Source organism: Sus scrofa, chromosome 18 (genome assembly GCF_054392235.1).
Source record: "Sus scrofa isolate SSC_HxYL_T2T_F1_AM1 chromosome 18, Sscrofa_HxYL_maternal_Yorkshire_Landrace_v2.0, whole genome shotgun sequence".
Classification (NCBI taxonomy): domain Eukaryota; kingdom Metazoa; phylum Chordata; class Mammalia; order Artiodactyla; family Suidae; genus Sus; species Sus scrofa.
In genome coordinates this window covers 14,203,365-14,230,226 of record NC_139400.1, presented here as the reverse complement: position 1 = coordinate 14,230,226, position 26,862 = coordinate 14,203,365, and the positions used below count along the sequence as shown (strand labels likewise).

The 26,862-nt window shown below is 51.6% G+C and overlaps 1 protein-coding gene and 1 long non-coding RNA gene across 13 annotated transcripts in view; one reads left to right on the top strand and one right to left on the bottom strand.

Moving 5' to 3' along the window:
- The first annotated feature begins 5,421 nt into the window (after positions 1 to 5,421).
- Positions 5,422 to 26,862, top strand: part of LOC146394879 (uncharacterized) — a 61,805-nt gene continuing 40,364 nt past the window's right edge. Inside the window, exon 1 of the long non-coding RNA XR_014833559.1 lies at positions 5,422 to 6,088. This is a non-coding gene — a long non-coding RNA (uncharacterized LOC146394879). The remainder of the gene's footprint in view (positions 6,089 to 26,862) is intronic.
- The window catches only part of KMT2C (lysine methyltransferase 2C), a 286,602-nt gene continuing 270,813 nt past the window's right edge, over positions 11,074 to 26,862 (bottom strand). For all 12 annotated transcript variants that reach the window (XM_021079123.2, XM_085005082.1, XM_021079130.2 and 9 more), the window contains 12 exons: positions 26,699 to 26,835; positions 25,637 to 25,886; positions 24,385 to 24,524; positions 23,864 to 23,971; positions 21,549 to 22,668; positions 19,860 to 19,996; positions 18,733 to 18,875; positions 18,299 to 18,467; positions 15,022 to 15,138; positions 14,682 to 14,755; positions 14,346 to 14,454; positions 11,074 to 13,112 (listed from right to left, as the gene is read on the bottom strand). In XM_021079123.2, the coding sequence (XP_020934782.2) occupies positions 13,020 to 13,112; positions 14,346 to 14,454; positions 14,682 to 14,755; positions 15,022 to 15,138; positions 18,299 to 18,467; positions 18,733 to 18,875; positions 19,860 to 19,996; positions 21,549 to 22,668; positions 23,864 to 23,971; positions 24,385 to 24,524; positions 25,637 to 25,886; positions 26,699 to 26,835 (2,597 nt within the window). In that variant the 3' untranslated portion in view covers positions 11,074 to 13,019. The remainder of the gene's footprint in view (positions 13,113 to 14,345; positions 14,455 to 14,681; positions 14,756 to 15,021; positions 15,139 to 18,298; positions 18,468 to 18,732; positions 18,876 to 19,859; positions 19,997 to 21,548; positions 22,669 to 23,863; positions 23,972 to 24,384; positions 24,525 to 25,636; positions 25,887 to 26,698; positions 26,836 to 26,862) is intronic.

Genomic DNA, 26,862 nt, shown 5'->3' with positions numbered 1-26,862 from the left:
AGAACCTAGCAGAAAAAATCTTCTACAACTCAAAATATAGGAGAAGGAACCACAGCCCAGACAGACAGGAGGGGCCGAGTCACAACACCGTCAAGTCCCATCCGATGGGAGAATAATTCCAACCGCAGAGGTTCCTCCAAAGGAGCGAGGGTTCCGAGCCCCACATCAGGCTCCCCAGCCTGGGGCTCCTGCGCTGGGAAGACCAGCCCCCAGAGCCTTTGGCTTTGAAGACCGGAGAGCTTTCTCTCGGGAGTCCACAGTGCTGGGGGAAATAGAGGCCTCCGTCCTCAAGGCGGCACGCAAACGGTCCCGCTCCGGGACGAGGGCCGGAAGCCGTGGTTTGAAAGGTGCTGCATCAGAGTCACCTGCTGATCTTGGCGAGCCTCCCAGAGGCAGCAGGCCAGGGCGGCTCGCCCAGGGGACACAGGCCCTGGTGCAGAGCGTGTGCTGCCGCATGGTCGCTGGTGCTGGCGAGGCCCATTTTGGACCTTGTGGACATTTCCCCTCCACCTTAGTAGCCTCAGGACCCAGCCCCACCCTGGGCCAACAGCCTGTAGCCACCCGTGCTGGGACGCCTCGGGCCAAGCAAATAAGTGGGCCCAGACTCAGCCCTACCCACCAACAGAGGGGCTGTCTTAAAACCCCCTGAGCCCACAGCTGCCCCTGGACATGGCCCTGCCCACCAGTGCACAGGCAAGGACCTGGGTCCCAGCTTCACCCACCCGTGGGCAAGCGTCAACCTGAGAACCCCCAGGGCCCTGCCCCCACCCATCAGTGGCACTGACTCGCCTCAGGCCCAGCACCACCCACCAGCCAGCAAACTAGTCAAAAAAAAAAAAAAAAAAAAAATCACAGCCACACAGCAGGCAGACTCGGCCCTGCCCACTAGCAGCAGGATGTCTATACCCTTAGGAACCAGCCCTACCCACCAGCGAGCCAGTGCCAGCTCTGGGACCCTTGGGCCCTGGAACCAGACCCCAGGACCAGGCTCCGCCCAGATCTCCAGGACCCTAACTCAGCCCACCAGTGAGCCAACACTGGCCCCAGGGCCCCCTGGGCTTCTGCAGGCTGCCAACTGTGACCCTGCCAAGCAGCAGCCAGCAGCCTCTGCACAAGGCAGGGCCAAGCCAACCTGACTGCCCACAGTAGTCACCCCATCACAAGAGACCCACACAGCCCACTGGGCGGGACCCCTGGAGCACGTAGCTCTGGTGATGAGAGGGGAGTGTGGTGCTCGCAGAGGGCGTCTCCTGCGAAAGGCTGCTCCAAGGCCAGGAAACAAAACCAACCTGCCAAACGCAAAGAAACAGCCACGTCAAGGCAAAAGAAGGGGCCAGAGGATCATGTTTCAAACAAAAGAGGACAATAAAGCCCCAGAACTCAGTGAGGTGGCTGCGATTGGCCGTCAGCCTAGTGGTGGCAAAGGTGATCAAAGACCTCGGGAAAAGCACGGACGACACAACAGCAAGTTAGAAGTTTCGCACAGAGCAGAACAACCACCATGCCGCCAATGACGAGGATAAGCAAGATGGGAAATGTGCCGGAAGGACTCGGTAGTAGACTAAATGAGACAGAGGGACCATCCGTGAGCTGGAAGACAGTGGCGGAAATCACAGGCGCTGAGCAGAAGAAGGAATGAGAAGTGAGGCCAGTTGGGCAGGCCTCTGGGACAACATCAGACACACCAATCTTTTCATCAGAAACCATACAACTCCTAGAAGAAAACAGGCAGAACACTCTTTCACATAAATCATAGCAATGTTTTTTTAGATCTAGCTCCTAAAGCAAAGGAAATAAAAGCAAAAATAAACAATGAGACCTAATTCAATTTAAAAGCGTTGGCACAGCAAAGAAAACGTGAACAAAATGAAAAGACAACCTACCGAATGGGAGAAAGTATTTGCAAATGATACGGCCAATAAAAGGTTAATATCTGAAATATAAACAGCTCATAGACCTCACCATCAAAAAAAAAAAACTGGTAAATGGGCAGAAGGTCTGAACAGACGTTTTTCCGAAGAAGAAAAACAGATGGTCATTAGTCACATGAAAAGATGCTCAACATTGTTACTTGGAGAAAATGCAGATTAAAACCACAGTGAGAGATCACCTCATACCTGTCAGAATGGCTGTCATCAAAAAGAACATAACAACAGCTGGGAGTTCCCTGGCGGCTCAGCAGGTTAAGGATCCAGTGCTGTTGCTGCCGTGGCTTGGGTCACTGCTGTGGCGTGAGTCAGATCCCCGGCCCAGGAACTGCCACGTGCCCTGGGTGCAGCAAACAAAACAAAGCAAACAGATGCTGGTGAGGACGTGGAGAGGGAGGAAAGCTCCTCCGCTGGTGAGGCGGATGGAGACTGGTGCAGCCACTGTGGAAGACAACGCAAGTTTCTCAAACTACAAACGGAGCCTCCATGTGACCCAGAAATTCCACGCCCGGGCAGGTATTTATCCCCAAAACAAAAACAAAACACCACACACCAAGTTGGAAAGCTACGTGCACCCCAGTGTCCACAGCACCATTACTTACAGTCACCAAAATGTGGAAGCAATTTAAGTGTCCAGTAATAAATGAACGGAGTATAAAGTTTCAAAAACTGTGGATCACTGTGCTGTGCATCCGAACTTTATATAATATTGTATGGCAACTATAACTCAATTGGAAACTTTTTAAAATGTAAATGGGCCTAAATGCCCCAGTTAGAAGGCAGAGATGATTCGATTGGATAAAAATGCAAGACCTGACTATATGCTGCCTAAAGAAACTTTAAATACAAAGACATGAATAAGCTAAAATGGCAGGATGTGGAGTTCCCGTGGGGGCTCAGCAGATGACGAGTCCAGCTACAATCCATGAGGATCCGGGTTTGATCCCTGGCCTCGCTCAGTGGTTAAGGATCCGGTGTCACCATGAGCTGTGGTGTGTAGGTCGGCAGCTGCCACTTCTGAAGACCCTGAAAACTTCCATAGGCCACACATGTGGCCCAAAAAAGACAACAAAAAAGGGGGGGATATATGTGCATTGAAACCAATTTGAAGACATCTATCTATGTTAATATTAGATGAAGGAGATTTCAGAGCAAAGAACATTCCTAAGGGTAAAGAATATTGTTTTATAATGATAAAGGGGTCAGTTCATTAAAAGGAAATAGTCCCATTTATATACCTAATAACACAGCTTCAAAATATGTACTGAAATTGTTCCATCAGAACTGCCAGAGAGGTAATACCTACATTTAGAGTAAGATCAACACCCCTCTCCATAACTGATAAAACAAGTGAACAAAACCCGACTAATACAATCAACCAACTTGACACAGAACATAACCTTTTTTTTAAGGACACAAGACGTATTAACCAAGATCCTGTTCCAGGCTTAACAGATTTATACAAATTCAACTCATGCAAATTATACTAGAAATCAGTAAGAAGAATAACTAATAAAAATTAATAATAAAAAGATACCTGGAAAATCTCAGTTATTTGAAAATCAGGAACATACTTCCCAGTACAATAATCAAGATGCCATTTCCACCAACAAGCACATGAGAAAAAATGCTCCACATCACTGGTTATTAGAGAAATGCAAATCAGAACTACTATAAGTTACCACCTCACCACAGTCACAAAGGCCATCACTAATAAATCTGCAAATAAGAAGTGCTGGAGAGGGTGTGGAGAAAAGGGAACCCCCCTGCACTGTTGGGGGGAGTGTAAATTGGTACAACCACTATGGAGAACAGACCTGTGGTTGCCGAGGGGGAGGGGGAGGATGGACTGGGACTCGGGGGTTAATAGATGCAAACTATGGCTTTGGAGTGGATAAGCAATGAGACCCTGCTGTCTAGCACTGGGAGCTATATCTTGTCACTTGTGATGGAGCAGGATGGAGGATAATGTGAGGGAAAGAATGTGTGTGTGTGTGTGTGTGTGTGAGTGATTGGGTCACTTTGCTGTACAGTAGAAAATTGATAAAACACTATAAATGAGCTATAATGAAAAAACTATCATTTAAAATTTTTAAAAAAGGAAAACAAAAAACAAAAAGGCTACTTCCAGCTGCCAGAAAGCGAAAACATGTCAAAGCCTGCAGGATGTAGCTCCTCCAGGACTTCGAAATTCTATAGCACTAAGCTGCGTTAGAAAAGGATAGAAAAGGATAAAAGTTTAAAATCAATGACAGGCTTCTACCTTAAGAGGAAAAGAGCAAATGCAGAAGAAACATTAAACATCAGGGTGGAAATAAATGAAATAGGAAGTAAAAAATTCATGACACCAAAAGTTGGATTAAGAAAATTAATAAAGCTGTTAAGCTTTTAGTCAAAAAAAGAAATAAAAGGCAAATTACCAGTATCAGTAATGAGTGGCAAGCTCACTGGAGATTCTACAAAGGCTAAAGATAAGAAGCAACCGGACATCCAGTGCTTGTGGGAATGCGAAGTGGCACAGCCGCTTGGAAAGGCAGCCTGGCAGTTTCTTACCCAACTAACCATCCTCTTACTAGATGATCAAACACCTGCACACGAATGTGTCCAGCAGCTCTCCTGGTAACTGCCAAGGCCGGGAAGCAACTAAGATGTCCTTCAGTGGGTGAGCGGGTGGATAAACTGGCACATCCAAAGTAAAATTTATGCTAAAAAGACATGACCTATCAAGCCATGAAAAAAGATGGAGGAATCTTCAATGTATGTTACTTAGTGAAAGAAGCTGTCTGAGATCTACATACTGTAGGATTCCAGCTCTGTGACATTCTGGAAAAAGCCAAACCATGGCTATAAAATACCATTGGTTACCAGGGGCAGGTGGGGGGGTAGGGAGGAGACAAATACACAGAGCACAGAATTCTTTAGGCAGTGAAACTACTGTGTGTGGGATATTATGACAGTGGATACGTCCGTCAAAACCTACAGACTGTACAAAACCAAGAGGGAAGTGTAATGTCAGCCATGAACTTCGGGTGACAGTGGTGTGTCAGGATGGGTTCCCTGATTATAACAAAGGTGCCGCTTCCGTGCCAGGATGTACTGGTGGGGGAGGGGTGAGTGTTCTCTTCTTTCCACTTGGTTCTGAACCTGAGATTGCTTTAAAAAAATAAATTCTATTTCCCACGGGGGTTGTACCAGTTTACTTTCCCACCAACAGTGCAGGAGGGCTCTCTTTTCTCCACACCTTCTCCAGCATTTGTTATTTGTTGACTTGTTAACAATGGCCATTCTGACTGGTGTGATGTGGTACCTCATGGTAGTTTTGATTTGCATTAGTGACTTTGAGCATTTTTTCATGTGCCTGTTGGCCATCTGTGTATCTTCTTTGGAAAAATATCTATTCAGGTCTTCTGACCATTTTTTAATTGGGTTGTATTTTTTTGCTGTTGAGTTGTGTAAGTTTGTGTATTTTAGAGATTGAGCCCTGGTAGGTTGGAGGTACCTCAGAAAACTAAGCATAGAACGACCATATGACCCAGCAATCCCACTCCTGGGCATATATCCAGACAAAACTTTCATTGAAAAAGATACCTGCACCCCTATGTTCACTGCAGCACTATTCACAATAGTCAGGACACAAAAGCAACCTAAATGTCCATCAATGGAGGAATGGATAAAGAAGGCAAAGTACATATATACAATGGAATATTACTCAGCCATAAGAAAGAACAAAATAAGTTCATTTGCAGCAACATGGATGGACCTAGAGACTCTTCATACAAAGTAAAGTAAGTCAGAAAGGGACAAATACCATATAATATCTAATAAAGGGCACAAATGAACCTATCTAAAGAAAAAAACAAGTTCACGGACTTGGAGAACAGACTTGTGGCTGCCAAGGGGGAGAGGGAGGGAGTGGGATGGACTGGGAGTTTGGGGTTAGTAGACGCAAACTATTGCCTTTGGAGTGGATAAGCAATGAGATTCTGCTTTATAGCACTGGGAACTACGTCTAATTACTTCTGATGGAACATGATGGAAGATAATGTGAGAAAACGAATGTATGTATGTATGTGTGACTGGGTCACTTTGCTGTACAGTAGAAAATTGACACAACATTGTAAACCAACAGTAATTTAAAAAATCTCTTTAAATAAATTCTAGTGAGTTCCCATTGTGTCTCAGCCGGTTAAGAACCCGACATAGTGTCTGTGAGGATGTGGGTGTGATCCCTGGCCTTGTTCAGTGGGTTAAGGATTAGGTGTTGCTGCAAGCTGTGGTATAGGTCACCGACGTGGCTCAGATCTGGCATTGCTGTGGCTGTGGTGTAGACCGGCAGCTGCAGGTCTAATTCGACCCCTACTCTGGAAACCTCCATATGCTGCAGGTGCAGCCCTAAAAAAAAAAGAAAAAAGAAAACCAGTGTTAATTATGATGTTGGTAACACAAGAGGAAAGGCGTATGACCTTGCATGGAAAACGTTTGACAGAATCCAACACCCATTAACAATAAAAACTCAGCAAACTAGGAATGGAAGGTAAATTCCTCAACCTGATAAAGAAAGACTCTGAAGAACTGTTGATGGCATTATTCAAACAAACAAACAAAAACACAGGGTTAGGAACAAGACAAGGATGCTGGTACTTACCACTTACGTTCAACATTTGTTCTGAAAGATTTAGCCAATGCAGCAGACCAAAAAAAAAAAAAGAAAGAAAAAAAAAGAAATAAAAGGCATATACATTGGAAAGGAAAAAGTAGAACTCTCTATTTGCAGACTATTATGAAGTGTGTAGAAAAAAATAGGAAAATTATAAAAATACTGCTAAATATATGAGTTTATCAGGACCACCAAATAAAAGCTCAACATAAAAATGAATTGTACCTGGGAATTCCCGTCGTGGTTCAGTGGAACCGAACCTGAGTAGTGTCCATGAGGATGCAGGGTTGATCCCTGGCCTCGCTCAGTGGGTTAAGGAGCTGGTGTTGCTGGGAGCTGTGGTGTAGGCCGGAAGCTGCGGCTCCCATTTGTTCCCTAGCCCTGGTACTTCCATATGCCACAGGTTAGGCCGTAGAAAAAGAGAGAAAAGAAGGAAAATATAAAACATTGCTGACAATAGATGAAGAACTATACTGCATTCGTGGATTGGAAAGCTCAATATTGGAGTTCCTGTTGTGGCTCATTAGTCATGAACCCAACTAGTACCCATGAGGTTTCGGGTTCGATCCCTGGGTGAAGGATCCAGCGCTGCTGTGGCTGTGGTGCAGGTCGGCAGCTGCAGCTCCAATTCAACCCCTAGCCTGGGAACCTCCCTATGCCTGCACAAAAAGGCAAAAAGAAAAAAGAAAAAAAAAAAAAATCAAAGTCATGAAAAGCAAAGGTGACCAGGGACTCTGTCCCCAAAGAGAACTAAAGAGACACGGGGGCCGGATGCAATGTGGTGTCCTGGACAGGGTCCTGGAACAGAAAAGGGATGTTAGCGAAAATACTTGCGGGGAAATCTGAACAATGCCTGAAGTTCCGGGAACAGTGACATTTTGGTGAATGAATGTCCCTGCAAGATGCTAACATTGGGCGAGAGCGGGCGAGCGGTTTGGGGACTCCCTGGGTTATCTCTGCAACTTTTCTGTTAATCTCAAATTATCCCAAATGAAAAGCTTATCTGCAAGTCCAGTAGGTCTAATGCCGCTACCAGAGGTACAGAAACGACAGTCCGTCACAGCATTATTCTTGAGGAAAAACTGTCAACTACTGAAACATCTTTTAGAGGTTTTTGTGGTTGTTCCCCCTCCCTCCTTTTGTTTTTAAGGATAAACAGGGACATTTTGTGTGTATCTGTAGGTGAACGTGCTTGACTATGCATAAGATCTCTCGGGAAGGATCTGCAAGAGAACAGTAGCAGTGGTTTCCAGTGGGTCTGGAAAATTGCAGAAGCAGATCTCATTTTTTTACTATGCGCTTTTCGGGTATATTTTGAATTCTTAGCATGTGCAAATAGTAACGTTTATCTAATTTTGTAAATGTTCTGTTGCTTAAAAATATTGGAAACCACTGAGCTGCATGATCTCCCGGTGATGCTTAGTGATTCCATTATGCCAACGCAAACTTTTTTTTTTCATTTTTTTATTACTCAAATGAATTTATCACATCTGTAGTTGTATAATGATCATAACAATCTGATTTCACAGGATTTCCATCCCACAGCCCAAGCACATCCCCCCACCCCAATGCAAACATTTTTATTAAACTAAAAAATATAAGGCAGTTCTAATCCCGTAACAGCAAATATCTTTACGCAAGTATTAATTCACACCGTCAAGAGCCCTGGATCACATTCCTTCCTCTCTCAGCGGGTCTGTTAGGAAGTAAAGGCGCCTCGCTGGGACCTGAAGGGCCTGCTGTGGGGACCGTGTCCACACTGGGCCTGCGCCTGGGACAGGCCGTGTTCCCGGCACGCTGGGTGCCCTGCCCTCCCCGCAGCCTCCCATCTGCCCGCCTAAGCCTGAGCGGGAGCCCTTGGTCAACTCTTTGGACCCAGCAGGGCAGAGGGGCTGCAGGGAGGGGAGCGGTGACTGCAGACACTTTCTTTCTTCTCCTTTGCGCTGGAGAGAAGGCAGGACCTGCCGGCCCTGCTAGCCGCCTATTTGCAGTTACAGTGACCATCGAGTAAAACTAAAAGGAAAGCGCACCTGGCACTCACACGTGGGCACGACGGCTGGGAGGTCAGAAGCCTCACCGGAGGCAGACCAGGGCTGCAGGCGCCCGGAGGGAGCAGAAGCTTTAGCAGGTGACTGTTTCCTGGCCAGGGCACCGGGATGGAAGAACTGGTACCTCCAGGGTTAGGAAAAGAGAATCAAGCCTGAGTCTTTGAAGTGTTTAGTTTGAAGTTTCTATGGTAACAGAAGCTGTTCTAGGACAAGCGAGAGCGCTAAGGACTGTCCCTGGGTTTGGCTGTAAGGCGGCAGATGTCTGCAAAATTGTCACCACATTGGATCAGGTGGTGGTTTGGACGAGGTTGCAGAGTAAGAGGACGGGGGAGCTGGGGGGCGCTCATGCTGAAAAGGCAGCCAGAGTGCTGAAGCCACCACGGTGGGATGGGGGTGGGTGTAGACGGACCTGGTGCGACAGTGAGCATGCTGCCACCAAAGAAAAAGAAGCAAAATCCTTGATGTTTCCATGGTTGGTTAAGAACGTGGTTAAAAGAGTTTCCAGGAGTTCCCGTCGTGGCGCAGTGGTTAACGAATCCGACTAGGAACCATGAGGTTGCAGGTTTGATCCCTGGCCTTGCTCAGTGGGTTAAGGATCTGGTGTTGCCATGAGCTGTGGTGTAGGTTGCAGACACGGCTTGGATCCCGCGTTGCTGTGGCTCTGGCGTAGGCCGGTGGCTACAGCTCTGATTGGACCCCTAGCCTGGGAATCTCCATATGGTGTGGGTGCGGCCCTAGAGAAGCAAAAAGAAAAAAAAATTTTTTCAGGCCGCGGAAAGCAGCCTTCAACTGCAGGGAGAGAACTTCAGAAGCCAAATTAGGAGCCACATGCAAGGGGGACGGAGAGGCCCTGGCCCGGCAGGGAGGGCTGGCCCGCTGCTCAGAAGCGACGATGTGTCCTCCGGAACAGAGGAGCCCCACCCTGGAGGCCTCCCAGCCTCTGCGTGGAGGAGGCGCCAGGGGACCCTGGGCTGCGCGGAGCCGTGGGAGACCGGACCTTAGGGAGAGGGAGCTCGGTTCGCCTCGAGTACAAGCGGGTTCCCTTTCAGCAGATCACATTAGTTTCGAGAACCTTATAGAACCAGAGATGAGGGGTGTGTGGTCGTGCGTGGCTTCGTGGCAGGAGCAGGCTGCCCGCCGCCGCCTCCCCCAGACGCGCTCTCAGCCCAGCGTCCTTCTTTGTGGTGATCGCAAAAGGGTTAGCGCCAACCTGAGATGGACTCATTTCCTATTTATTTAAACAGGAAAGAGCTGGAGCACCTGTCGTTTCAGAGCTGCTGCGGGCGAGCCCACAAGGGACAGAGGGGACGCGGGGGCGGCGGGCGCAGGCGCAGCGGGGCAGGCGCGAGGCGCTGGGGGTGGTGGCGGCGGCGGCGGCCCGGGCTCGCAGCCCGCGTGGCTTCGGGTGTTGGGAGGCGGACGGCGGAGGGGCTGTGCAGCGGGGAGCTCAGGACCTCGGCGCCTCCTCACGCGGCTCCTTCCTGCCCGCGCTCGGCGCCTGGTGCGGCCACGACCCCCTGTGCCGGGACTCGGGGCCCCTCCTGAGCCCCCAACCCACCCCCCAATTTTCGCCTGAAGAACCAGGGCTGTTGTCATCGCCCCAGGACAGGGCAAGCTCGGCGACTCCAGCGACCAGCGGGCTCGGGCGGGCACCTGCTGCTCCCGCCCCTCCGCGGCCCCGGAGCGGTGGAGTGACGGGCCCTCGCCACGCAGGGCCCTCCTGTGTCCCGCAGCCCCTGGATGCCTGGGTGTGGGATGCGGGACAGGAGGGCATCCGGGCGGAGAGCGGCCCCGGGCAGCGCGGCTGAGGCTTCCTGCCTCGAGAGTCCAGGGCGAGAAGAGCGGCCCCCGCGGCCCACGGGGAGCGGTTCCACAACCGGGATTCTGAGCGGTTGAAAGCCCCGTAAATGTCAGATACACGCCACGTGAGAAGCATCAGAGTGTGTGAGTGTGTGTGGGGGCTGCTTCACACACTCACACACACACACACACAAATCCAAGCCCTACATTCAGCGAGTAAATAAGGACGCCTTCAAACAAGGGGGAGCTCCCATCCTGGCGCAGCGGCAACGAATCCCACTGGGAACCAGGAGGGTGCGGGTTCGGTCCCTGGCCTCGCTCAGTGGGCTCAGCGTCCTGCGCGCCATGGGCTGTGGTGTAGGTCGCAGAGGCGGCTCCGATCTGGGGCGGCTGTGTCTGGGGTGGACGCCGGCAGCGGCAGCAGCAGCTCCGACTGGACCCCCAGCCTGGGAACCTCCACGTGCTGCGGGTGGGGCCTAAAAAGACAAAAACAAACAAGGGAGCAGGCAGGCAGGGGACTATTTTTCACTTGGGCGGCGGTCAACAGCCGCAACTCTCCACCTGAAAAGATCCGAGATGACGGCGCACAGGGGTCCCGAAAGGACAGTGGGGCAGGGAACAGAGACCCGAGCAGCTGTCGTAGATGTAAAATATTTTATTTGTAAATGGTGATCTTCTAAATCTGTGTCCACAAATTCCAAAACCCATAACACTCTGTATACTTCAAAAAATTCAATTTTTGCCAACATTAGATACTATTATACAGAACAGAAAACAGAACAAAAACCCGAGGACAAATACTGGTAGGATGTCAGAATATTGTACAAGAGAAGAAAAATATTCAAGAAACAAATTTCATACAGCTATTTATCAAGAGAAAAATATATACAATTGATTTATTCTGTAAGATAAAAATACATCATGCCATATACATTACAAGTTCAGAACTGCATCACTGAACATACCGACAGCTTACAGCCCACTTGAATTGTGCACACGAAAACTTCATTTTATACTCAGCCTGCGAAGTGTCAGTACCAGAATTTTAAGTACAAAATAAAAAGCTAACCTGGTTCAAAATGCTGATTAAGTTTCTACAAGCAAACACAAAACAGTGTTTTTTTATTAAAGAAATGTAAACAAACAGTTCATACCAACACATTTTAAAATTACATCTTCCAAAACCCTATTGCCGGGGTCCTGCAGCTGCAAGCATAATCACGTCTCTGTCTTTTTTTTTTTTTTTCTTTTTCAAATTTTTGTGTTAAATAGAAGGCTATAGAGTTAGATTTCAGTTCCTGCTACATGATCCTAGTAATGTTTTACATGATTTTTTGTGGCTTGAAACAAGGTTCTAATCAAAACTACTTTCGCTGAAGAAAAATTCAGCCTCCATTTGGGTGTATTTTTAAGCAGTTATTCACAGTTATCACAAATTGTAAGCACAAAAAAACCTGACTGAAGAAGTAGGGATGCAGCAATATAATATGAAAAAGTTAGTTTAAATTACCAAAACGGCTATAAAAGTTGTAGTCATAGCATACACTCCGTTCTGTCAGAAGTAAGGTGTAGAAAACAATTAAGTACTAATAGATCGTAATTTGCAAAAAACCCCAAACACTCTAGGTTGAAATTTTGGTTATTACATAATTATAATGGCATATTTAATAACAAAATTATATTGTAACACCCCTATGAACATTTTATAAGCACCCGAGCTGCTGCAGAGCCTGGTAGCATTTGGTCAATAACTATTTTTATACTGTATTTTTTTCTCAAAATATTTACATATTTGTACAAAGTAACAGGTTTGTTAGTTTTGCAGGTAACAGCAGCAGCTTGGCTTTCTTCTAACTTTTATTTAAAAATAGCTTCATTCACTTATTCAATAATAAATACAAAAAGTTTCTCTTATTTTACAGAAATCAAAAACTACAATAAACTGACTCATGGAATCAAGTATTTAAATGTATTTTAGTGCAAGTTATTATCCCTTAGCTCTATCCCTAAGGAAGTCATTTCAGTACATTCCTTGTTCAGTGGTGTCTACTTTATTTAAAAACACTTTAAATTAGAGGGCCTGCCCCTTTTGCAAATAAGGCCGTGGCCAGCACTTAGGACGACTCCCTTTCGCTGGTGATTTCAGTCTTACATTCATAGGAAGGCCCCCGCCCTGGGGCAGGGCAGCCATCGGCTCTTTGCCCCAGTAAAAGTTTCTCCTTAATGAGACTAAAATTAAAAAAAAAGAAGAAGAAAGAGAGACCAAAACAAAACCCACCCACGAAAAGGAAAAAGAAAGCAAAAGAAACAAAAAGTGCTGGACCCTTCTGGGGTTCCGCTCTAGCCCCAGCCCCCGGGGAAGCTGCTGCTTCGCTCAGCTCTCTGCAGGTGCCTCCACCCGACCGACCGACCAACCGACGGACCAACCGACCGACCGACCGAGGCCATCACGACGCCCAGAAGCTAGTTTTCGAAAAGTCATCAAACAGAAAACAAAAACACCTTTCCGTCTGCGAAATTCAAATGGTGTGTGAATCGCTTCTTCCTAGGGACAAGCCGCCCTCTGAGACAGCCAGGAATATGCACTCAGTTCATCCACTTCCGGCAGTTCACGGCGCCACAGTGACAGGGGATCTTGTGCTGGTCGTCCTCAAAGTCAAACTTATAGTCATAGCAAAGCTGCCCACGGCAAAGACACAGCGTCAGCAAGGCCGCGGCGCGAGGGACCTGCCGCGCGCCTCCCGGGGACCCCGAAGGCCCAGAGGCCAGCCCCTCCCTGCCGAGCGGGCGCCAGGCCCGCAGGGACCGCGGACAGCACCTTCCTCCCCCGTCTCTGCTCCCGTGAGAGCGTCTTCTCAGGCCCCAAACCCCCTCCGTCCTCGCGGCCCTGCCCGCATCCCTGCCCGCGCCCGCGGGAGCCCACGGGGTAGGCGCCCCCGGGAAAGCGGACACCGCCGAGGGGCTGGCGGGCCCGTGCGGCGCCGCTGTCCCTGCAGCTGCGGCAGAGCCGCTCCCGCCGCAACCAGGCCCCGTCCCCTCTGCGGTCAAATGCAGCCGCGGGGGGGGGGGGGGGTGTTCCCGCCGCAGATGCCCGGGCGGGGCGGGGCCACCAGGGGTCACGGCCACCACGAGGCAACCGCACTACTTTCTCCTCTCTGCTCACCAGGTGACGGAGATGCACGAAACGGGCCCTGGGTGTCCCTTCTTGCCTTAAAAGCACATCCCCAAGAGACAGCCCCCCCATACAAGAATAACCCCAAGGCTCTGAGGCCCCAACAGGTAAAGACCCTCAGGCCCCACAGAACCCGCAGGGCTCGGCGGGTGTGTCCCTGGACGCGGCACCGCCCAACGTGTGCTGATCACGACTGTGACAGTGTCAGGAAATGTCCACCCAGGCGACAGACTAACAGCCTCACAGGGGCCCCGCTGGACCAGAGCACCCCGCGAGGCCCAAGGGGAGAAACGAAAAATGACGAAGGAGCCAAACTGCCTCAAAACATGTTCCGGAGCCCCTGTGAGCCCGGGCTGGTCCTACGTGTGAGCGGGGGTGACCGGCAGCCACGGGCACCCCTGAACGTGCTGCCAAGGGGACCTCGCCAGGGCTGCCAGCTCCCGGGAACCAGAAGCACGGATCCCGTGATGCTCTTCAGCCACCAGCTTGAGGACGGGCACAGCTGGTAAAGGCGGGTTACTGACCCAAATGCCAGGCTGGGATCAAGGGGAGCCAAGGCCCAGGAGGGCCGCGAGGTGAGACACGACCGGGGCACAGGGCCCGACCACCAGGAGGGCTTTTCCAGCAACAAAGGATCGTGAACCAGAGCACGTTAAAGTGTGCAGGAGCGAACTGCCGCCTAGGGGGCTGGAAAATCACACACACACACACACACACACACACACGACCTCCAGGCTCACCTCCTCTCCTTTCTGGATTCTCCGACTGGAGCTGATGATGATTTTGTGTCCTCTCTCGAAAGTCACCACTTCAGCCACACAGTTAGGTGCACATGAATGGTTGATGTACCTGCAAAGCCACCGTTTCAGAAAACGACTTGCCGTAAAGCAACTGGAAGATGCTTTAAGAAGCTTTCAGCTCCCAGAGAGACCTTTTTCCTAATGACATTTCTATTTGCCCACTGACAGAAGAGGGTACAATTTCAACCAAAGATTCTTTCCGTGAGGGCGTCTCTCCAACGACTCTCAACACTGACGGGCCACAGAGAGCCACGGGCGCTCGAGCCCAAGCCTCACCTCGCAGGCCCTCCTGTGAGCGTGGCGTCGATGACGTGGTCGTTGTCCATGCGGAACATGTACACGCCTCGGTTCTGAAAGAGAAAGAGGTCAGAGCCCGCCCCGCCGGACGTGGACCCGCCACCCCGGGCAGCCCACCAGCCCGTCCCTCTCCAGGCGCTGGGAGGCTGCCCACGAGGCCGGGCCCGTCCATCCACAGCTACGTCCTTGCAAAGGACAGCACTGACCCCAAAGGACGAGGCCGACGGGGAAAACCAGAGGAAAGTCCGAGGACACCCAGATGCGGGTTTCGTTGGGAATGGAACCGGCGGCTGCGGGGCGCGGGGACGCCCACGCTCACCTGCGACTCGTAGAGCTTCTCCTTCCTGTTGGCGACCTCGTTCCGGATGATGGTCCCGATGTACTCGATCACCATGGTGTGCTTCTCGATGTCCCGCGCAGCGTAGAGGCCCAGCCCCTGCACGCAGCACGAGCGGCTCAGCACCGCGGCCGCCCGGGACTCGGGCCTGTGCCGCCTCCCCCGCCCCGGGCCATAGAAGCCCTTCACCCGAAGCGACCAGATCGTGTCCACTGACCGCAGCACCAGCAGCCTTACCGCGCAGAGCGACGCGATCCGTGCCTCGTTTCTGTGTCTTTCTTGCACTCAACTCTGAGGCGTGTGAACAAGCCACACTGCTGCCCAGTCGAGCGCTCGCATCCGGATGGCCTACCTTATACGGAATAGCTCGCTGAGTGAGAGCCCGCTATTTCTTTCTTTCTTTTTTCCTTTTTAGAGCCGCATCCTTGGCACATGGAAGTTCCCAGGCTCGGGGTCAAATCAGAATTACAACTGCCGGCCTACACCACAGCCACAGCAACGTGGGATCTGAGCCGCGTCTGCGGCCTACACCACAGGTCATGCCAATGCCAGATCCTTAACCCACTGAGCGAGGCCAGGGATCGAGCCTGAGTCCTCATGGATACTCGAGTTCGTCAACTGCTAAGCCACAAAGGGAATGCCTCCACTGCTGTTTCTAAAAGGACCTGACATAACAGTAAACTTATAAAGCAGACCGAGGGCTAAGTGTGAGGATGGCTCTACCTGCAGCTCCTGCATTTCTCAACCGAAACTGACCAGCCTCATCAAGCATGACCTGGAGCACCCAGTACGGGGCTGCTGTTAGGAGATTTGGTATGTGAACTGAATTATCTCCTGAAAAAAACATTTATGCAGTTTGTCTCTTCAGTCCCAGAGGTGATGCAGTTGTGAACAAACCAGAACACACAAAAAGAAACTGTATGGACATCAATATAGTTTGGTGTAAGAGACAAGAAGATCAGTGGAAACAAACAGAATTCAAATTGCCCCAAGTACACACCAACAATTCAGGTACCGTGGTTTGGTGGTCATTAAAACTCAGTTTAATATGGCTGGGTTATAGATTACTAAATGGTAACTAGATCATCAATGGAAAAAAAAATTCTTAAACATAAAATATAAAATTCTTAAAAGAAAAAAAATTAAGAGACGATACATGTACACTATAGCCTGAACCAAGAAGAGAAGCTACAGAAAATCATGCATGTTTGACTATGTGAGAAATTCCTCTACAAAGTATCCTTTGCCCAATCCTACAAGTACTCGTAAATTGAAAAACAGAAACAGGACGTGAATGCAGTTCACATGAGAGCACATCCCAAGGGCAAACACTACAAGTTGCAGCTGAGGCAACAGTGGCGGGGTCTGTGCTTCGGAGGCTGGCGAAAACACAAAAGGGTGTTAACACTGCAAATGGGAGAATAAGAAACAGCCCCCACGGTGAACACTGCAGGAAGACGCGTGTGACAACAGCCTTTCTAGAGAACAGGCAATAGCCACTAAAATGAACAGCGAACATACATGCAGAAATCTCACTTTGGGGCAAACACCCCACAGGAGTGATGCTATCGAATACACAGGGATATCTGTACAAGATGCTGATGTTTAGGTTAAAAAAATAACTGTAAACAAAATAAAATGCTCATCAGTAGTGGAGCTGTTTGTTTAATCACGGCTCATCAACACTGTCGACATCGGGGTGAGAGCCAGATGAACAAGGAGTCTGTATGTTGGTGAAAAAAGGGACGCAGAAAATTATAGAGAATGTGACCCCACTTTTACACACGCACATAGCTGTGTGTGTACCTGCAAGAGAGTAGCGTGGCAAAAATACAGGCTCTGCACCAGGTCACTGACATGGCTACCTGGGAGGGGGGTGGAGGGAGGAAGGAAAAAGATGACCAAACACCCAAAACCCTGCAAAGTGCTTCAGGCTAAAGATGACAGACTCGACAAGGCAGCTGCGAAACCACTGGCTCGGAAGTCAGGGGCTGACACCAACACCTAGGAACAGGATGGCTAATGCGTGCTCAGAAGGGATGTCTGGAAACCTTCGAAAAGAGAAGCAGCTGAGCCGAGGAAACACCCCTGCCGGGAGCAGAGCTGGACCCCATCTCCCGGGAATCTCAGAGCCTCCATTCCCGAGGCAGCGGCAGACAGGCCAGGACAGCATCGTATGTGTAACACAAAGACGTCAGATAGAGAGATGCAAAGCAGAGGACAAGGCCACAGCACAGGCAACCTTCTCTGGTTGGGCTGCACCAAAACCCACCATGGGCCCCACCTCGGGAGCCAGATTCAGTGAGGCTGGGCCCCCAACCCTGCAAAGCCCCAGGCAGTGCTGGTGCCCACGGGCTGGGATCCACACTGTGACCCCGGCTTCAGGGTCTGATTTTGCATATGGAGCGAAACAGAGGTCAAACGTGGACAAGAACAAATGCAAAACCAATTCCCAGACCCGCTCAGGGTCACGCTGCTTCAGGTGGAAAGGGCTCATCAAGTGAGAAAAGGAACAAATAAAAAGGATCCCAACGCAGGCTCATTTTGGTGAAAAGAGCAAATATCAAGAATCCAGAGGGGATCCCTTCAGGGTGGAGGAAGGGGCACCTGAGTAAGTTCAGCTCTGGAAGGCAGCTCAGGTCTACACCTGAAGGGGTCCCCTGGCTTCCGATAGAGACAGGCAGGCCCGCGCAGCTGCCTACAGGTGAGATGGGCCGGCAGAGCGGACGGCAGGGCGGCCAGCTTTTGAGAGGACTTTTCAGAATAGAAGGCAACCGAATCCCTGGACGCTTTGGATCTGGGGGTGAGGAGGCTAACGCCCAGGACCAGTGGGCAGCTGCGGGGCTCAGGGACCAGGAGGAGGAGGGCCTCGTGGCTCCGTCCTAAGGGAGCGGTGGGCAGCCGTCTGGGTCCTGGGCCGCTCGCAGGAAGGGGGAGCACAGGGAGGCCCTCGGGGCTTAGACGGCTATGCCGCAGGCCGCAATCCATCAGAAGATGAAAAGAAGGCTCCCCGAGGGTAACTTCCAAAACTGGGCACCTTCAGAAAATCGTGGCATTTGTATCCTTCACAAGGGCCTTCAAATAGCTCTGAGGAAGGCGCCACAGAGCCGGTGGGTGGAACGTCCACGGTCCCTGCCCTCTGTGAGCTCAGCGGGACCCAAGGAGGTGGCGGCGGTATGGCGGGCGAATAAAAGACGGCCCCACGGGGACTCCTCCCGCGCCGGCCACCCCCTCTCCCCGGAGACGCAGCTGTCCTCACCTGAATCCGAGACCGGGCCAGGTACACGTTCGACTTCCACTCGGTTTTCATCTTGCGGTACTGGGACGACTTGGAGTGGACAAACTGCTTGCTGTAGGGCGCGTTCAGCTCCCCGGTGACTGTGCTCTGGAAGGACTTGGACGTGCTGGTGCTGTTCAGGGTGTGAGGCCTGCGGACGCGGCAGCCGGCAGGAGGAGACAAAGGAAAACTGAAGCTACCCCTGCAGGAGGCCCCGGGCCAGGCTGGTTCAAGTGCTCAGGGAGGGGACACACGCAAAGCCGCCTAGCAGAGCCACACGGCGGGGCCTCCGAGGCGGGCGGCACGGACACAGCCAGAGACAGCAGGGTTTGTAAGCAGCAGACAAATCCAGCACAGAAAACCACTAATACGCCTAGAAACCCTGGGCTGTACTATGTGAAGTTAAAACAAAATACCTTAACACAAACCTCTTGACATGGGCACTCATTTTAGGTTCAGAACGGGCACAACCTGTGGGGTTGACGGCAAGAGGAAGCTCCATGAGCGGGTTGCGGCCGTACCGGAAGGTGTAGTTTTCACACGCCTCAACCCCAGGGAGCTGGAAAGAAGGCAGATAACGCAGGGGTCACTCATCCGACCGAGACCACAGGGAACCTGAGCGGCCCAAGGATGGCCTCACTCGAATCACTGCTCGAGTGTTTGTTCTCTTTTTGTCTTTTTAGGGCCGCACCCTCGGTGCATGGAGGTTCCCAGGCTAGGGGTCGAATCAGAGCTGCAGCCGCTGGTCTACACCACTGCTCACGGCAATGTTGGATCCTGAACCCACTGAGCAAGGCCAGGGATTGAACCCGAGTTCTCATGGATACTAGTTGGGTTCTTAACCCACTGAGCCACAAGAGGAACACCTAACTTGTCGACATTTTCAAGCTGCTGGTTACAGGACGCTCCTCTAACTTGCTAACACAGCAGCCTGCACCAGAAGCTGACTGTGATGGGCTCATCGCTGCCAGGGCCCTGGGAGGACAGTGGTCACTTAGGCTACTCTGTCTCTGGACTTTTCTAGGCTGTACGTCCGGGGACACAGTCCCCTGGAGACGTAGCAGCTCCGTATGGTCCAGGCAGGTCTCCACCAAACCAAGCAGCTGGTACTGCACCCAGGGCCCCAGGGGCCTCTCCTTCTCCAAAGAAAACCCATGCATGACTTCCTTCTGGAAAACAATGCCTTGTAATCACGCAATTTTCCAGAAGCACTGGGTGCCGACTGGCAAACGAGAGTGTGATCTCACAGGCTTATCAGGAGGAGGCGTCAGAGAAGATGGGCTCCTGAAACCCACCTGTCCTCGGGGACCGAACCTAGGACGCCGGGTGCAGGGTGGGCGCACCCACCTCCCGCGGGGCCTCCCAAGCCCGGGGAACACAGACATTCACGGGGTCTCCCAACTCCCGGAGGCCTCGATTTCTTTAAGAGACAGGAGTTCGTCTCCGGCAAAGCCACCACCCTGAAGGGGCGAGAACCTAAGGGCTCGGTGCTGAGCCGTGCAAGAGGACAGTGACCCCAGGTCACGTGCGCCCGGGCACTCACTGATTCGGCGATCCGCGCCACTGCAGAGACCGTCAGGCCGAACAGGTCCTCTCCTTTTAAATAGGCTGGGAAAAGCTGGAGCATTTCAGATTTTTTTCTCACACATGCCACAGGCTCCAAAATTTTATCCCAGACACCTACATATGGACAAAAAAGAATTTTTTTGGTGACACACTTGCTCTTAGCAGAACAGCGAGGAAAACAGGAGGCGGCATCCAAGCAAAAGGGCAAAAGAGACCGACCAGACCCATGTAAAGCCAGTGAGCAGCGCTCTTAACACGCCTGCTGTTGCCTGCTGATCAGATGGCAGCCTTTTTAAAGACCTGATTGGAGTTGCCGTTGTGGCTCAGTGACTTAAGAATCCAACCAGTATCTGTGATGGCACAGGTCTGATCCCTGGCCTCACTCAGGGGGCTAAGGATCCGGCGTTGCCGTGAGCTGTGGTGTAGGTCACAGATGCAGCTCGGGCCTGGTGTTGCTGTGGCTGTGGAACAGGCCTGCAGCTGTGGCTCCGATTCGACCCCTAGCCTGGGAACCTCTATATGCCGTGGGCACAGCCCTAAAAAAAAGCCCACTCCCCCAAACAAACAAACAAAAAACCTGATGAAGTTTGGGAGGAAAGGATATGTTACATTAAGGAAAAGTGGGAAGACCCTTTAATGTAACTGAAACTCACGTAGGTAGTTAACTCACTTTCATGCTGGCCAAGCTGCGTATTAGATTTTCAAATGATTAGTCCAATTAAGTAGCATCAATAAATATGTCCTTTCCTCTCAGCGTTAGACTGAAATATTGAAATTCCTATTCCCATTGGCATTATCTTCCTTTCATTTATTTTCCTTATCAGCCAGACCCACGGCATATGAAGTGCCTGGGCCAGGGTCGAATCCAAACCACATCTGCGACCCACACCACAGCTGTGGCAACACCAGACCCTTAACCCCCTGTGCCGAGGTGGGGATCGAACCCGTACTGCCAGAGACAACACCTGGTCCTTCACCAGCTGAGCCACAGCAGGAACGCAGCGATTATCTTTAGAACATGTTCATACACTTAAAAACTAAATTTTAGAAAAGCAGTTGGACAATACATTGTACACCCGTAAAAATGACAATCCAGGCTTAACCCCAGAGGCCAAAACTGTATGTGCCTGTTTTCTGGCTCTACACGTGTTTAAGATCTGAGGCTCCCGGAGTTCCCGTGTGGTGCAGCAGGTTAAGGACAGGCGCCGTCACAGAGGCGGCACAGGTCACAACCGCAACCTCCACGCGTCTCAGGTGCAGCCACACACACAGAAAAAGTACTATCCGATACACCTGGAGACAACACACACTGTGCTTTAAATACGGTCCCCACCTTCTAGGTGCCACTAAGAAGAGAACCCCAGGGTAAGCGACAGGCAACTTCTACCAAGAAATGCTTCTCCTGCTCGCTTCATACACTCTGCTGGGACATATATTCTGACTTAGAGCAAGTCCAGCACGTGTTTGGGAAACAGTGTGGCAAAGACCGCAAGAGACGACAATACAAAGACGTCAGGACTGACTGGCGTTTCTGAGTGAAGCCCCCGGGCCCTGCTGCTATAAAGGATGAGAACTAGGAGAAGGCACCCAGGGGGACGGACGGCAAACGCTCAGGCACCCCACCCTGGAGTGACCAGCCCTGCCCAGCGTCCAAGCGGGGCCTCACCTTTCGGCGACGTGTCGCTCAGGACAAGGTCTTCGTGGCCGTGCTCCACGATCCTGATCACGAACACGGGGCGCCCGTCCTTCTCCTCGATGGAGCACAGGTAGCGGCAGCGCCGGTTGGCGTAGCGCGTGCTCCAGTAGAGCCGGCTGGCCTCGTAGCCCACGGGGAAGAGCGCCTTGGCCGAGTGGAAGGCCTGCATCTGCTGCGGGAGCAGCTGGCCGATGGTGTGGAAGATGAGGCTGCCCACCCGGAAGGTGTGGTCGCGCTCCCCCCGCTGCACGATGCTGGCGATCTGCCGCACCTCGTCGCGCTGCACGTAGACCCTCCTGAAGACGGCGAAGGAGCTCAGCTCCTGCTCGTGGACCCCCTTTGGCTTATGCATGGGGCACAGCGTGGTTTTGTCTCGGAAGAACATGCACTGAGCTTTCACGGCGCAGGTGAAGTGGTAACTGTTGGTGCATCGAAATCGGTGGCACCCGCTGGTGGCCCCCATCTTGTGGCAGAAGACACACTTCATCTGCAGGCCGCGCCTGAGGGCGAGCTCGACGTTGATTAAGGCGCCAGCCTGGGTCTCGTAGACCTCGGTGGACCACAGCGCGCAGTTCAGGTGCACCCACAGGTCCAAGTCGAGGTTGAGCAGCCGGGCCGGCCCGTCTGTCAGGCCGTCGCCTTCTTCGTGGCAGAAGCAGCACTTCCGATAGTCTCTGGGCACAGGATCGGGCTTCAGGGACGTGCCCAGTTTCTTCAGAAACTCATCGATCTCCTCCTCGCAGGGGGGTCGGAACGCCCCCTTGGGGACCACGATGTGGACGCTCCACTTCTTCCACTTCATGCCCCGCCACTTCTTAGCGCTCGGCCGGCAGTCCTCCAAGCCGCCGTGGACGGTCCTCAGCCGAGGCTTTAACTTGACGGTGACTTTCAGCTCATCGGGCTTTGCCTCGACCTGGGCGGCTTCAAAAGCAGGAGGGAACGTGATGGGAGGCGACGCGGGGGGCGAAGCTGCCTCCTGGAACTGCGGCAGGCAACGCACATCCAAAGTGGAGATGTTGGTGCTGTACTGATGGAAAGCTCTGGAAGGTGGCTCTCTGACCGGTGACTGTGGCAACGAAGCCATGCAGTCCTGAGCAATAAAGAGAAGCACAAAAACGAGGCATTCAAGAGCCCGAACAGCAACCGGCACTAGAACAAGGCAAAATGAGCAACAGGGTTCTGACCGTCTTCGGCTGGGGCTCTGAACCTGAGTGGCGAGGACTTTTGGGCAGCACGAGTCGGTGCTCAATGTCCAGTATTTACAGATCAACAGGGACAGCGTATTTTGCTTAAACTTCCATGGACACTCACTTGCAAACCATAATAAAGCCAGAAAAATCAGTACTGCCAGTGCCTGCTGAATTTACACGACACAACTTCAGCTCACTCTCTCTTACACGCTCACCCCACCCTCCGAAATTCCCGTTTGTTAATCTTAGGCTTAGTTAGTTGGCAGACGCGTGAGGGAGGGGAAGACGTCCCCTGCCAGCAAACGGGGCACAGTGAACTTTCCTCAGAGGCGGGGGGTTGGGATCCAGCTGCTGAAAGGGCTGAGCTGAGAGAGAAGCTCCATTAGTTTCTCTTTGGACTCAAAGTGTCACAAACAAGTCAAAGAGCAAACCCACAGCCTCTCCTCATACACCCCTTCCTATGTGGTTCTGAAAAAAGATAAGCCTCACATAAAGTCCAGAAGCAGCCAGGCATTGCATACCCCTTCAAAAATTATTTGGCGAAAAAACAAAACCAAAAACAATTCCTTCTCTCATCTAGGCAGATATAGTTTAACGTCTAAACTTACTGCATGTGGGAAAACCACCCTTCACGTCGTCCGCGTCCCCTTCACACCCAGACGCACCCAGAGAACCACGCAAAAGCAAGCAGGCCTTTCCCACCGCAGCATGAGAAAGGCACTTCCCCCCCAGAATACATGAAGAGCTTCCAAATGCGTCTGTGAACAGGTTTTGCCATTGGGATAAAAATCAATGCAGCAATCTTTCACAGCTGTAATTAAATTATTTGTAATTAAATAAGATTTCGGATTTTAGTATTAGGGTTTTACTCAATTCTGAACTTTTAAGATATAATTCAGATCTACCCGCTCTTGCCAAAGAAGCTAAACTTATTTAACCGGCAACAACAACCGGGACCAATTGCTCTTTCTCAGCTCGGCTACCAAGCAGGTGAGTGGCACCTGCTCCCACTCCCCGGGAGAGCTCTGCGTGGGGCCGGGGCACATTCCCAGACACGCAAGCTCCTCCGCACAGACGGAGACGGTCGAGTTTTACCTTGCTCTCCGAGTTTTTTGCTTGGGCAGCTGATGAATAGAGAACAAAGCAGTTGTTACTGCAGAAGACAATGTCCTTTTCCACCCTACTGGAGCTTTCTCGGAAATCCTGAAAGGCAACGAGAAACGTGGGGGGAGCTCAACAAGTCAAAAGTTAATAAAAACAAGATCTTTACAGAGTTGGTTTTTATGTTCTGCTCCAAGTGAAAAGTAGCCACCTTAGAAGTACACAGATAACTGCGAGCTGATATTTAGCATGTAATGATTTCGCCACAAAGACACACTTACAGAAATAAACTTTACTTTCCATATTTCACTGAACTTAAAAACACGCCGTTCTAACAGCGTCCACCTTAACAGCCAGCTGCGGTAATCTGGTTTTAAGCTTAAGCACAAGGAACATAAGTAGAGGCTCCTTCCCGCAACGGATGTCCCGTGGGTGCAGGAGCAGGGCCCTGCCCAGGCGGCCGGCAGGGGCGGGGACGCCCACACCCACACTCACCCACACCCACACTCACATACCTTGTTCACAAAGGCCAGGTCTCTGACCGACTTCCTCACGCCGCTGCCCAGAATAACCACTTTGCAGTGGCAGCACCACTGTGGTCTGAGGGCCGCACTTTCTGCAATGCCATGACTAGCATCCTTGTATCCAGAAAGACCTAGAGGCAAAAGACTTCTGTCAGCGGCTAAACCTGACCGGTCGCACAGATGGTACATGATGACCAGCTATATACCGTATCAATCTACTGTAACGTGGTTCATTTAACTTACCGTGTATTAGTCTCTGTTAAGTAATAAAAGCCTAATCTGAGCAATGGCTACGGGGCGCCTCTTGCGTGCACGACCCTGGGGTACAAGCAGAGGAGCCCAGCTCACACGGCTGAACGACAACTGGGCCGCGAGACGTGTGGGGGGAACCGGGTCACCCGCTGGGCCGTGTTCAGCCTCCGTGCGAGTGGCCGGGAGGGAGACCACGTATGCTCGAGGGCGAAGACGACACGAAAGGTCTCGTGGGAGGTGAGGAGGGCGTGCATGGGCTCTTCAGTGGGTGTGATTCGGAAACTCAAAGAGGGAGCGCGGCAGGCCCGGGGCCAAGAGGAAAGTGTACGGGCTCAGACCCCAGAGCACGAGGCCCCCTCAGAGCACATCCTCCGTGTGGCCGAGAAGCCAGAGAGGGAGGAGCAGGGGAAAAAAACCCATGTGACAGAAGCAGCCCGAGGCTGAGAACTCCCCCTCCAACAGGAGCAACTCTCGGGGAGGTTCAGGGATGAGCACTGGGAAGCTGCGGGGCTACAAGAGCAGGTGAGGGCAGCAGGGGGCCACCCCACACGGGTGAGTGCGGAGATGGGGCAGCAGGGTGAGGGCAGGCCAGTCAGGCAGACACACAGGAACGGACGTGGCCCAGGAGAGAGGAAACGGCGAGGGGAGCGAGGGGAGCGGGAGCACTGCTGCAGGAGGAGGGGAGAGGAGCACCGGCCAAGCCGCCTGCCCGCCACGGTGAGAAGCGAGCAGCAGGTGGGGCGCAGGAGAGCAAGAGGGGCCCCGGCGTCGGGGATGGGCGCGCACCCCCGCGCCTCCGGGCTGACAGCTGGATAGAACGGAAAGCTCAGGCAGGCCCATGAGACACAACACCCAGAGCGTTAATCCACCAAGACTCCGCGCCAACACGTTCCCTGGACGTGTTCAAAATTAAGGTGAGATTTTAAAGAGAATAAGCTTAACTTTGGAATCAAGAATGAATCTGGGGTTACCGAAATGTAAACCAGCTCACCGTTGCTCGCTGGAGGAAAAGGCACATTAGGCTGCTTCAGGTGGTAAGAGCTGGCTAATCTGGGAGGGTTTGCAGGTCCTGGTGGAGGCCCACGAAGAAATAAGCGCTGTCGATACTCCAAACCTGGGTTTACTCTGTGGCTACTGACCACACCCACGGATGGACCATCTGGGGCATTACTAACCTCATAGCTGTTAGGAATTCGGACGTGGAGAAGGTCGGAAAACGCAGCCACAACACTGCTAATGTTCTAAAACAAAATTGCAAACGCGGTGTTACCCACCCAGACAGCGACCACGAACCACGGAAGGTCGCCTGCGGGACACACGCAGGCTGCAAATCCAGTGACGTTCTTCAGACTAAGAGGGGATTACGATGGGCCCGACCCAAACAAAGCCTCGGCGGACAGGAGTCCTCATCCCGGCAACCGTCGGTGCCAAGTATCCGAAGAGCAGTAAACTCTCGCAGACACTGAAGACACGGAACGAGCCAAACCGTGTCCCCGATGGTACAGCTGGTCGTCGCCTTCTCCAAGGGGCCTCTGCCCAGCTCTGGACAAACAGTCCAGGAGCCCACGCTACTGCTACGTTCTGCTGACAACGGCAACACCCCATCACTGGACTATGAGCTTGGCCACCACCATCTTCAAGAATTGAGTTAAAAAAAAAAAAAATCCCAGCCATGGGCTAGTGTTTGGCATGAGCTGCTGTTCAACATTCATCCCCCTTCTGGAAAACTTCCCTCGCTGACCAAGTTCTTTTTCACTGCTTTAATTTTCTCTGTGCAGACAGTTATCAAAGGGTTTCTCCTTCTCTAAAGAGTTCCCTGCCATACACACCCTTGAATAAAAAAGGCAACTCTCACTCTTTGCCCTTTGCCCTGATGTGGACCCATCTGTCTGATGCTTGGTCACAGCTGTGGCGGCAGCAGACGTCCGAAGTGACCCCCCGAGCCTACCCAAACTTGAATCTTTCATCCGCAACGACCCTGCTGTGCGTGCCACTGACACACCCTAAAAATGGGGACATATCCCATAACGTCAAAAAGCCATTTCCTCTTTACCTCAGCAGCTGTCGGATGCAGAGTAATTGCCACAGATATGAGACCCGATCTGGGACCATTTGGGGAGGAACCAAACGGTGATGTGAAAAATAAAGTGCCTGGTTCAGTTTTGATGTCATTCCTTCTAGATTCCAAACCTTAAAAGAAGAAGGATTAACTGCGTG